Below are 12,438 nucleotides of genomic sequence, written 5' to 3'. Positions count from 1 at the left end.
TTCTGTAAAACATTAAACTAAAACTGGGTGGCAACTTAAAAAAAAAAAAAACGCTGACGGGGAAAGAGTTAATCATGCTTCCAAGCATATTTGATCCTCACTTCAACAGTTGCACAATATAAATGTTTATGTATATTTTAGATGAATGTTGATTTATAAAAATAAACACCACAGTCTTAAATCATATTTTCATTGTGTCTTTGCTGCGTCTGTGTTGTTTGTGAATTGCGCTCTGTATCAGCCACACTTGATTCTGAGGAACTACTTTGTTTGGCGGAAGAGTAATATTTGTACTAATATAATTACAACTTATTTGTGTTTCATTTTGTGAAACCCTGCTATGCATATGAAGTAACCGTTTTATAAACACAATAAACCCCGCGAAGCAGTGGGGTTACAGTGCATTTTATAACAACTAAGGGCTCCGCTTCGCGTCGTGCCTAAAAACGCCCCTTAGCTGTTATAAAATGCACTGGTAACCCACTGCTTCTTGGGGCTTATTGCTTTAACATACACACATTTTTTGCAGTTGTTATATTTGCACTTATATTCAACACAGTCAGTATTAATAAATCATTCTAATCTTGAACTATTCATCCTTAATTTGATAAATATTTGGCTAATTAATGGTGGCAGACACATGTAAAAATCTATTAATAATACAGAAACCCAAATATATGTGCTGTATAGAGTCACTGCATGACTATATCTGTGCCTGAAAGGCAGACCGGTGATGATAATAAAAGTGGAGAAAAACACAAATTATGTGCACTTACTCACATAGTTACTCATCGCGCACCGACTGCCTTAAGCTTCAGTGAAAGGACACTGTAACAATGTCTGTAATAATGTTGGCGGCGTTTCAGCTTATAAAGATTTTGTGTGTAAACTGTAATGATGAAACTGGGACTGGGCGATATGATGGTACTGTGTAGGCCTAAGATTTTGTTAAAGCATTTGTACCCTATTAGTGGGCAGGAGTGTGTTACGATATGAGAGAAACAATGAAGAAATCTTTATAGTTTTTATAAAATTCAAAGCAAACATGCCTCTTTTGTGATAAATATCATTATTGTTATATAAAATTACAATTTTATCAATACCACCCAACTTTTGAACAAAGCTGACTGATAGCAAAAAGAGAAACTCAACCTGTAGAGAAGACCACGTTTTTGGAGATGAGTTTGTAGTCCACGATGGAGAACTGGGGAAGCTCTATCCTCTCGACCCCAGTAACGGCTCCATTTCCCCCTCGCCAGTAAAACTCGATATCATCTGTGGTGTAGCCATCTGGAGGATCCCAAAGACACAACTGAGTGAACATCTCCAAACATCTCAGCATATCTCAACAACAGATGAACAACAGCAGTACTGTAAATGACTCTTGCACACTGCATTTTTCTGCAAGCAAGCTTTATAAATATTGACAACAACATTTAGATTTCAAAGCAAGTAATCATTCAATTATTTACAGGACGCTTGGTTATAAAACAGACACGAATACACATCCGTAAAGGAATTTGTGGAACGTGTCTGCTTATTCTCCATCTTTACTAAAGGTTCCCTGTACGTCTGTACCAGTTTGTCTCCGTGCAACTTATAATGAGAACCAGTGACCTATTTATTGTATTGAATAATTAAAGATTAACTTCTGATTTCTTCATATTCAAGTGTTGACTTAGCAACCAGGTACAGACCCAACAAAGCATTTGCCCTTCATAAGTTTATAAATATACAATTAGAAATATTCTGCAGATGTTTTACACATGAAATGAAAGATTTAAATGCACCAGGTACAAACAGACTTTTAAGAATTTTAAGTTGATATTTCTGTTAATCTTTTCCTCCAATGAGCTATTTCAGAACTCAAGAAACCCTGCAGCTGGATCATTGAATCACGGTACATTCTCACAGGGTGTCAGCATTAACGCTTCTCATTTGCTTTGAATGGATGACGTCATGCGTGGCTGAACTGAATTATGGATCCGTCTGCATCACGTTACTGGTGTTGCTCACGGCAGAACATTTCTCAACTTTTCAAGCAACAACAGAGGCGTCAGCCAATCAAATCGCCTTATGCAAATAACCTAGTGCAGAGCCAACCAATTACGTTTATGCAAAACAAAGGAACAGAGGAGCATGTGTTGCAGCCACTGTGATTGGCTGGCCTTGTGTGAATGTAACGTCAGTGAGTTAAAGAGCACCTATTTCATTGCTAAAACAATGTTATTTTGTGTATTTGGTATAGTACAATGTGTTTGCGTGGTTTATGGTTAAAACACAGCTAATCTGTACATTGTGATTGGTCTGAATACCTGTGATGTCAGCCGGAAACGTGACGCTCCTTACCATGTTTGAAATATTTAGTTGCTAACAGAAGTTAACTTACAGGCTTTGAGTCTGAAGAAGGAGGAATTATGATAATGTCGGTCTTTACTACATCACCAATCCCAGGAAGTAAACTGTTGCCTACAATCCGTGTGTTTGTTGTAGTCCAAGAAAAGAGATTTACGTTGGAGACGATAACTCGCATCATCGTTTACTTTGGGGTTTGTACCTTTTGCATATCGTTAAAGGATTAGTCCATTTTCTTAAAAGAAAAATCCAGATAATTTACTCACCACCATGTCATCCAAAATGTTGATGTCTTTCTTTGTTCAGTCAAGAAGAAATTTTATTTTTTGAGGAAAACATTGCAGGATTTTAATGGACTTTAATGGACCCCAAAACGTAACAGTTTTAATGCAGTTTAAAATTGTAGTTTCAACGCAGATTCAAATGACTCTAAATGATCCCAAACGAGGCATAAGGGTCTTATCTAGCGAAACAAATATGCACTTTTAAACCACAACTTCTCGTCTTCCTCCGGTCCTGTGACGCACCAGCGAGACCTGACGTAATTGCGTAATGCCGTGGAAAGGTCACGTGTTACATATATGAAACGCACATTTGTGGACCATTTTAAACAATAAACTGACACGAAGACATTAATTAGTATCATTCCACATACAAGAATTTCAGAACGTTCCTCTTACTCCATACTTGTAAACACAGGGGCGTAGTTTCAATACGTCATCCGTGACCTCTTAACGTGATGACGTATTACATGAGGTCCTAGATAAGACCCTTATGCCTCGTTTGGGATCGTTTAGAGTCCTTTGAAACTGCAATTTTAAACTGCATTAAAACTAATAAGTGTTGGGGTCCATTAAAGTCCATTAAAATGAGAAAAATACTGGAATGTTTTCCTCAAAAAACATAATTTCTTCTCGACTGAACAAAGAAAGACATCAACATTTTGGATGACATGGTGGTGAGTAAATTATCTGGATTTTTTTCAAGAAAATGGACTAATCCTTTAACATGTAAAAATACACATTTACACACCAAAGGAAATTTAAAAACGTGAATCGGAAAATAGGTGCTCTTTAACCGAATTAGGGGAAGATCACACAGAATGTCAGGCGCTTTTGAATGATTTTCTATGGACTGTAAACATTATGCATGCTGTTCATCCATGCCGAATGCCTCGCATATTGGCTGCCTTCTACGCCACGCATTTTTTAAGGAGTGCTCTGAGCGGAAAAGCGGCCAACATAATTTTTTTTCTATTGTCCAATCGAATGAGGGGAGAGGCTGGCATTTCGTTGTTGTGACAGAAATTTAGAGTTGCTTGACACAACCAGAGACAACACTCACTTACTGTCTCCTGTGTGTTTGTGCACCTCTCGATCAAGATCAGAGTAAGCGTCCTCTTTTTAAAGTTTCTGCTAATTTGACAGTTAACAGCAAAAAGCACTCCCCTTTAATATTTGATTGACAGGACAGCTGCCTTGGTGGTTGCCTAGCAACATAAAAAGCCACGCCGCACTGCTTTAAGGATCCAAAAAAGCAGTGCCTCGTGCCTTGCATTTAAAACGTGTTTGGTGTGATCGGCACCTAAATCATTTAGATTGATTTTGTGAGAACTGATCCTAGAACATCTGATTCATTAAAAAAAAGACTTACAGTGTGAGTTATTTTCAATCCAGCATTGAAAAAAGGGACGAGCCCAACCCAATGGGTTGTAATTTAAGCTATGTTGGATTGTTAGGTCAAATATAAACATATTCTGGGTTAATTTAATCCAATGGCTGTCCCTTTTTGACCCAACGCTGGGTTAAAAAAACAGCATTTTTCGATGTGTATAGTACATAAGTCACTTATGTGAATTTTTGTTGTTTTGTGAAAAGCTTTTCTTCTCATTCATTGTAATTCTATGCAAAAGAGGGACCAGGGCAATCTTCAAAATTTCTCTTTTCGTCTTCGACAGAGAAAAGCAGGTCATACGGTTGTGAAACAGCATGAGGGTGAGAAAAAAAGATGCATTTTAATGCACAATGCTCAGCAACACAGATAATAAACAAGTCATATCTGTTTGGTTTAATGGGGCAGAGAGCAAAATGACATAAATATGACAACTGCAAAAGCGCTTTAGCCACGTTACAATCATCAGATCTGCTTTCTTAGCGTGGGAGCGCTTGGAGACCGTGTCGTGTTCACCCCGCTGTCTAAAAAGACTTTTAAATAGAGAGCTGATAAAAAAAGAAATGCACAAGAGAGAGAGAGAGAGATCCAAAGACTCCAGAGAACACTGCTGTTGCTTTGGGTAGAACTGGTGTTTCACTTTCCATTAAATCTATTATGTCTGCGACACCACGTTTGATTTTGTCAATTGACTGCCTGATTACTGTCAACAGATCCCTTTACTCGGCTCTGAGTTAGTGATCCTTTATTCCCTTGGGCCTTGTAAGAAAAAGAAAGACGAGAAATAAAGGCCAGTTGGATTCGACTTCACAGTGACTGACTGAAGCGAGGAGACTCTACTTTGCTATGCTTTAAAATCTGTTTTTGAATCGTGCCCATTAAAAATGTATCGAGTTTATCAGTAAAGAGTTGGCTTAAGCTTGTGTCTCATTAGCTCGTGTGAAATAGAGCACGCTGACACAAAGCTTTTCTTGTGCCAGGACGTTACATCCCAGTCCTTTATGATACATTGCTTTATTTAACCCAGTCTGGGAAAACCCAGCTAAAGTCATTTGTTGTGATTTACTGTTTCTACATTAAAGGAATAGTTCTCCCAAAAATGAAAATTCGGTCATCATTTTCTCATCCTCATGTTGTTCTGTATGAATTTCTTTTTTCTAAAGAACACAAAAGAAGATATTTTGATAAATGATGGCACACAGTTGACGGTACCCATTGAATTTCATCGTGTTTGTTTTTCCTACTATGGAAGTCAATAGTTACAATCAGCTGTGTGCTTACCCTCATTTATCAAAATATCTTCTTTGTGTTCATCAGAAAAATGAATTCATACAGATTTAAATCAACATGCTCATCATTAGATATTTCACAGACAGTCTCACATACACTCACCTAAAGGATTATTAGGAACACCTGTTTAATTTCTCATTAATGCAATTATCTAATCAACCAATCACATTGCAGTTGCTTCAAATGCATTTAGGGGTGTGGTCCTGGTCAAGACAATCTCCTGAACTCCAAACTGAATGTCAGAATGGAAAAGAAAGGTGATTTAAGCAATTTTGAGCGTGGCATGGTTGTTGGTGTCAGATGGGCCAGTCTAAGTATTTCACAATCTGCTCAGTTACTGTGATTTTCACGCACAACCATTTCTAGGGTTTACAAAGAATGATGTGAAAAAGGGAAAAACATCCAGTATGCGGCAGTCCTGTGTACGAAAATGCCTTGTTGTTGCTAGAGGTCAGAGGTGAATGGGCCGACTGATTCAAGCTGATAGAAGAGCAACTTTGACTGAAATAACCACTCGTTACAACCGAGGTATGCAGCAAAGCATTTGTGAAGCCACAAAACACACTACCTTGAGGCGGATGGACTACAACAACAAAAGACCATTTCATCATTTCAAATTGGTTTCTTGAACATTGAACAATGAGTTCACTGTACTAAAATGGCCCCCACAGTCACCAGATCTCAACCCAATAGAGCATCTTTGGGATGTGGTGGAACGGGAGCTCTGTGCCCTGGATGTGCTTCCCACAAATCTCCATCAACTGCAAGATGCTATCCTATCAATCTGGGCCAACATTTCTAAAGAATGCTTTCAGCACCTTATTGAGTCAATGCCACGTAGAATTAAGGCAGTTCTGAAGGCAAAAGGGGGTCAAACACAGTATTAGTAAGGTGTTCCTAATAATCCTTTAGGTGAGTGTATGTCTTATCTAAACTTCTTGTTTTAACATGAAACTCAACACAAGAAAGAACAGCACTTTTCAACGATCGTATTGGATCTTTACCATGTAAATTTCTGCCCAATGAGAGGAATGAATGAAAGTTGGAAAGCAGTTATTGATATAGAGATATAGAGAAGCGAAAATAAAAACAGCACTGCCGAACGTATTAAAAGCAACAAAAAAAAGGAGTCAGGCCTGACCCGCACTGTTTTTCTGCTGCTTAACGCTTCTGGCAACTTAATGATCAAACGGAGGCAGCGTGTGCTTTAGCATCACATCACAGCGCTGTTTTTCATGACTCCGGGGACGCGGATAGGAACACTAAGAAATCCTCTCGTTCTTCTCCTATGCACTTCATTCTTTATTACCGAAGAAATTGCGTTACACACAATTACGGGCAATAATGGCAAAATAGAAAGCCCATTCATCTTGATAAAGGAGGAGATGATTAGCTTTTGTTATGGCTGTAAATGCATAATTTACCACTGCTGTCAGGCACGGTTGAAAAAGCAGATCCTCTGTGGCTAACGCTTTGAAATTAAACTGACGTGGGTTATATGATTGTTTGTGGTGTGGATGTAGGCGAAAAGATTTGGGCCGGGTCAGGTGCGACACTCACAGCTCTCGATCTCCAGCGTGCAGTTCTGCTCGTCCAGCGGGTATCGCCTCAGGTCCATCATACAGGCAGCCGTGGTGGTGATCCTGAATGCAAAGCAGAGACAAGGGACTGTGGGGATTACTGAGGCTTCTCAAGGACAACAGGGACGAGGCAGAGCTCAACACCCCTCCTCCTCTTGTTGCCTCCATCTATATAATCATACCAGTCTCAGATCTAAAGCTCAATCTGCCTAGACAAGGAAAATGAGGTGGAAAATAACATGATGAACATCTATGGGACTTTCTTCTCTGCATGTTACTAGAAACTGGAGGTTGGTATGTTTTATTTGTGTGGATTATAAGATTACATTCCATTTGAAATCCATGGTATACTAAAATGTACATTACATTTGTGAAATTGGCAAACGCTTTTATCCAAAGTGACTTACAAGGTATGCATTTTATTACTACTATGTACTTTCCGTGAGGATCAAACACTGGATATTTACGAACACCAATTCAGCTACAGAAACACATGGACAGTCCCACGTGCTGACAAGAAATATTAAATCGGAGGGCTGTCACTATGACTGATCATGAATGGAGAAGGGGTGACAGACCAAACGAATGCATCTGACATTTTTCTGTGATTTCCTGTCACGTCCAACAATGTGAAAATCAATGGGAAGCTCACTGAAATAAGTAATGTGAACATAAACAATTGTAATAGACTAAATTCGGATGTAATTCATGGAGTCCCTGAATGTGCATTTGTCCACTCGGGGCTTAACTGGGTAAGTGTATGTTAATACGCTGCTGTGTTGAGAATTTAATTTAATAAAGATGGACTGTTTTGCCTCAGTTTTATTACTTTATCTTTATAAGCCATTAAAGCGCACAAGATTCACAGAAAAATGCTCTATGAAAATAGTAATTGCATTATTTAATTTTGAAAAAAACTTTTGATCAGATCCTAGCAAGACAATAGCTTGTCAGTTCTTCAGCTTTGAGTTGAAGCTTATTGTTCACACTGTCGAGCAGATGAAAGACCCATCATTATTTTGGATGCTATGGGAGTTAACTTTTAGTCAGCAGTCACTCATTTGTGCCACACAAATTTTTGCCAATGTTTGCATTGGTGGTTTGAACTTCATGATGTCATTTAATGACATCATCTTGAGTGGGCAATCTCTTCTTTGATCCAAGTTGCACCAATGGCATTTCCACAGAATATACAAAATAAAATTTAGGGCCAGATTTACTAATGCGTATTAATCTTTAATAAATACGCATCGCAAAAAATAATGCTGAAAAGGCGTTGACATTTTTTTGTGACTGACCTTATTGCTTATGCATTTGTAGGAATTTCCCTTTAATACGCAAAATTTATGGAAGGAGAGAATTTAAATGAATCATGCAACCTGATTAACTTAGGTTTGCGCTCGTCAATTACCATGTATTTTTTAATGCTGCATTCAGACCAGCCGCGGTAGAGGCGTCAAGCGCGAGTGATTTCAATGTTAAGTCAATGTAAAGACGCGTTGGTCTCGCGGCGTGAATTTTGCGTCTAGTTCGCCCGAATGCCACGAACTGAGCATCGCCGCGGCAAACGTGCGAGTTGAAAATTTTAAACTTTGGTGGAAAAACGCGCCGCGTTAACCAATCAGGAGCTTGCTCTAGTAGTGACGTGATTACAGGAAGCGAGCCTATGAAAGGCCCTCCCATGACGTGAATTTCCGCGTGAATGTCTCGATGACTAGAATTTCAGTAAACTTAAAATGTTCCAGCGACAAACTAGACGCGGTAGACGCAATTTTAATGCCTCAAACGTGGCTGGTGTGAACCCACGGTAACGCTCAAAAAAGCATGTCCTGAATTGTGTTGGTCGTTGTGAAAATAAAATTGTTGCATCATTTTCACTTCAATTACTTATATCACTCACAACAGTGGTCTGTCCAGGATATTGTCATTTAAAAAGTGGAGTTGCAGCCCTCAACTGATGTTTATGTTGTCATTTTGTGTATTGGCCACCAGTTGTGTGATTGCAGTACCAATTTTAGCCACAAGTTTTGTGATTGCAGTACTAGTTTTGGCCACAATCCTACATACTGTTCCTTTAATGTAAAAATGTCCCCTTTAACATGCGCCTTGTCAGTAAATCAACCACAGGAATTTTCACTCCCATCTGCACTTTCTTAGAATTGCGCTCTCAAGCTAATTTGCCCTGTTTAGTAAATCTGGCCCATAGACATACAATGTAATAGACGTCCATGAAGTGCATGTGGTTTGTTTAAATTTCAACAGGATGACTGCTTATCCACATTAATCTATCTAACTACCTATCTCAATCTGAAAACCTTTCACTCTTAAAGTTCACCCAAAAATGAAAATTCTGTCATCATTTTCTCACTCTCATGTTGTTACAAACCTGTAAAAAAAAATTTTGTTCTGATGAACACAAAAAAATATATTTTGAGGAATGTTTGTAACCAATCCGATCAGAGGCCCTATAGATTTCCATAATATTATTTTCTCCTACTATGGAAGTCAATGGGTCCTCTGATTTTTTAACAACACGATATTGAGTAAATGATGACAGAATTTTTATTTTTAGGTGAACTATCCCTATAAACAAACAACTTTAGTTGTCCTAAAAAATTACACTGTAAAAAATAGCTTTCAATATTATGTTAAAACAACATATTTGTTCATTACAATCGTTGATTTCATCAGTAATTGCAATAGTTTTCAGGTTATTAAATGTTAATATGTTGACAGTTTTTACAGCATAAGCCCAATTTCTTTATTTTTTTTAAACCTTTGTAGTCATAAATCAGGATGCCAAAAACACGGATCCTCCTGAGATTCCTACTTCACTATCCCACAACCGCAATTCCACAGGAAGCTCTGGAAGTACTGGGAGCTCTGGGAAATCAGAAAATTAGGCCAAGATGGCAGAGGTAAAAATAACCAGCTATTTATAGGTCACTACATCATCAGCAATAGTCTCAGTGCATTTTGGTGTCTAAGAGATGAATAGATTAGGAAGTGGTTGGCCTCTATAGATGATTAGGTTTTGTATTAGGGATGCACCGGAAGAAAAATTCTTGGCTGAAGCCAAAACCGAATAAAATGAAACACTCAGCCGAATACCGAACATGTTTTTTTTTTTTTTTGACAATTTTCCCCACCATTTTTTAACCATCCAGCAGACATTTTAGGGTCTTTTTACACCTGGTCACCTTATGCGTTTCTCTGATCGTATACCTATCTGCATCCGGCCATATAAACGCGTCTTGGCTAAATGGATATTACTTCGATCTTCTATTACCGCTCAAAGTGCAAATACACTATTCATTACTCTAGCTTAAGAAACGTAAGATTTGTTGGGAAGCAGACGTGCATCTGCCTGCTCGGTCCAGCACGAGCTGCGGTGCCCAGTACAATGCAGCGGAAGAGTGAGACGGCACAATGATTGACAGGACCACAAAACAAATGTTTTATTTCTTTGCTTAATATAAGCAAGTTTGTCATTGTAGGATTTTATTGATTCTAGAAAGTTTTGTTTTTGTTAGACACTGATGTCGCACTTCGTCATTCCTCTTCTCATCTGTGATATGAGATGCAGCGCTAAAGAGTCATGCGCTAAGTGTGCATGGAGCAGACAACTACCTAAGATCATAATCCCTGTGCTTTTTTTCTTGTACTTTATGTTGTTCAGGGTGGCTTGATTTTAAATGATAAATTAAACTTGTGTTGTTGTATGTTTTTGCATTTTTCTCGAAAACTTTCAAATGCTTTCACTGACACGCTGCATTTATAAAGAGTGTGCGCCTCTCACTATACGCTGGTTGCTATTTCATTGCTTCATTAAAAACCTCATTGTTCGGTAAAATGTATTCAGTCTTTCCACTTGTTCGGCCGAATACCAAAAATGCTATAATATTTCGGTTAATAATTTCGGTTGCCGAACATTCGGTGCATCCCTATTATGGTGCATGTTGTTGGAAAGCTCTTAGCTGAAGGTGAAATGTGGTGAAGTGCTACAATGTCTCTTAAATTGACTCTTGATCTTAGCTCAAGTGATAGAGCATTGCGTAACAAAAATGTTTAGCTTGAATGCACTGTAAGTCACATTCAATAAAACCATCTGTCAAATGTAAATGTAAATGAATTCCAAAATGGACAAAAACCACACAAAACAAACATGAAAGGAGATGCATATTTGTGGGTCCAGATTCAAAAATGGTGCATTGATATAATGTCAGCCAAAATGACATTGGGTTTCCCTGTAGTCACAGAATGCAGAGCAACTTTTTTTGTTCTGGACACAAATTCGGACTAGACATCAGCTTTGGGAAAGGACACCATTATGAGTAACAACAACTTTTAGGCATTTATCAGATGCAAAAAAATAATTTCATTCTTGTTTTTGTCACACAAAGCAACTGTACGGCATCATGAATTTACTGTAGGAATATACTGCAGCTTAAATCATATGGACTACATCTATGATGCTTTTTTATTAACTGTCGCCCAGAAAAAGCTGCACATCACAAATGGCTATTTTAACATTGCTAACCCTTTATAGACTTTCTTATTTCTGCCCCGCCACCCCACCATTTGTATCATACTCTCTCACTTTTTATCTCTAATTTTGTCTTTCTCATCCTTCTGCATGCAACCTGCTGCTTACAGCTTGATTTGTATGCGTTTGAAGAGGGCTTGGCTCGATATATTAAGTGCAAAAGGAAGCCAGTTCTGACCCTCACCGGTTTAGTGCACTTAATGCCTCTGGCAGCTTGTATCCGATTGAAAAGGGGGCTGAGAAATAAAAGTCAGAGATGTTTACTCTCAAGCGCTGTTAAACTCCCCTGAACTGACCTCCCCAACACCACGGACTTCTCCTTCACACATGGCTATCTATTCATATTCATACACGTAAGCTAGACTTCATCAGTTTGGTTAAAGGGATAGTTTTCCCAAAAATGAAAATAATGTCAGACCTCCATTCATCTTCAGAACATGGATTAAGATGTTTTTGATTTAGTCCGAGAGCTTGTTGACCCTTCATTGAAAATATACGTACAGTATACTGTCCATGTCCAGAAAGGTAATAAAAACATCATCAAAGTAGTCCATGTGACATCAGTGGGTCAGTTAGAATGTGTTGAAGCATCGAAAATACATTTTGGTCCAAAAATACCAAAAATTACGACTTTATTCAGCATTGTCTTCTTTTCAGCGTCTGTTGTGAAGTGCATGCGCAGGACTAAAGTCACGTGACTGCAGTGATGCGAATGACGTGTTATCCTCAGACATGTTTGCTAATTTTTTTTTCAAACTAACAGCATGCGTCTCCCCCAGACTGTAACAATGCCCGGGCGCACAAAAAAAAACAGCTGGGGCGCACCAGATAACACGTCAGCCGTGTCGTACGTCATCCACGTCACTGCAATCACGTGACTTTAATCTCACGCATGCGCTTCACAACAGACGCGGAAGAGAAGACAATGCTAAATAAAGTCATACTTTTTGCTAGTTTGGACCAAAATGTATTTTCGATGCTTCAACACATTCAAAC

General features: G+C 38.5%; 1 protein-coding gene across 2 annotated transcripts in view; it reads right to left on the bottom strand.

The window, feature by feature from the left end:
• gabrb2a (gamma-aminobutyric acid type A receptor subunit beta2a) overlaps window positions 1-12,438 on the bottom strand; it is a 55,458-nt gene that overhangs the window by 12,904 nt on the left and 30,116 nt on the right. For both annotated transcript variants that reach the window (XM_055178263.2, XM_055178262.2), the window contains exons 5-6: window positions 6,877-6,959; window positions 1,153-1,290 (exon numbers count right to left, since the gene is read on the bottom strand). In XM_055178263.2, coding sequence (XP_055034238.1) covers window positions 1,153-1,290; window positions 6,877-6,959 — 221 coding nt within the window. The remainder of the gene's footprint in view (window positions 1-1,152; window positions 1,291-6,876; window positions 6,960-12,438) is intronic.

This window comes from Misgurnus anguillicaudatus, chromosome 16, assembly GCF_027580225.2.
Source record: "Misgurnus anguillicaudatus chromosome 16, ASM2758022v2, whole genome shotgun sequence".
Taxonomy (NCBI): domain Eukaryota; kingdom Metazoa; phylum Chordata; class Actinopteri; order Cypriniformes; family Cobitidae; genus Misgurnus; species Misgurnus anguillicaudatus.
This window is presented reverse-complemented; position numbering and strand designations above follow the sequence as displayed.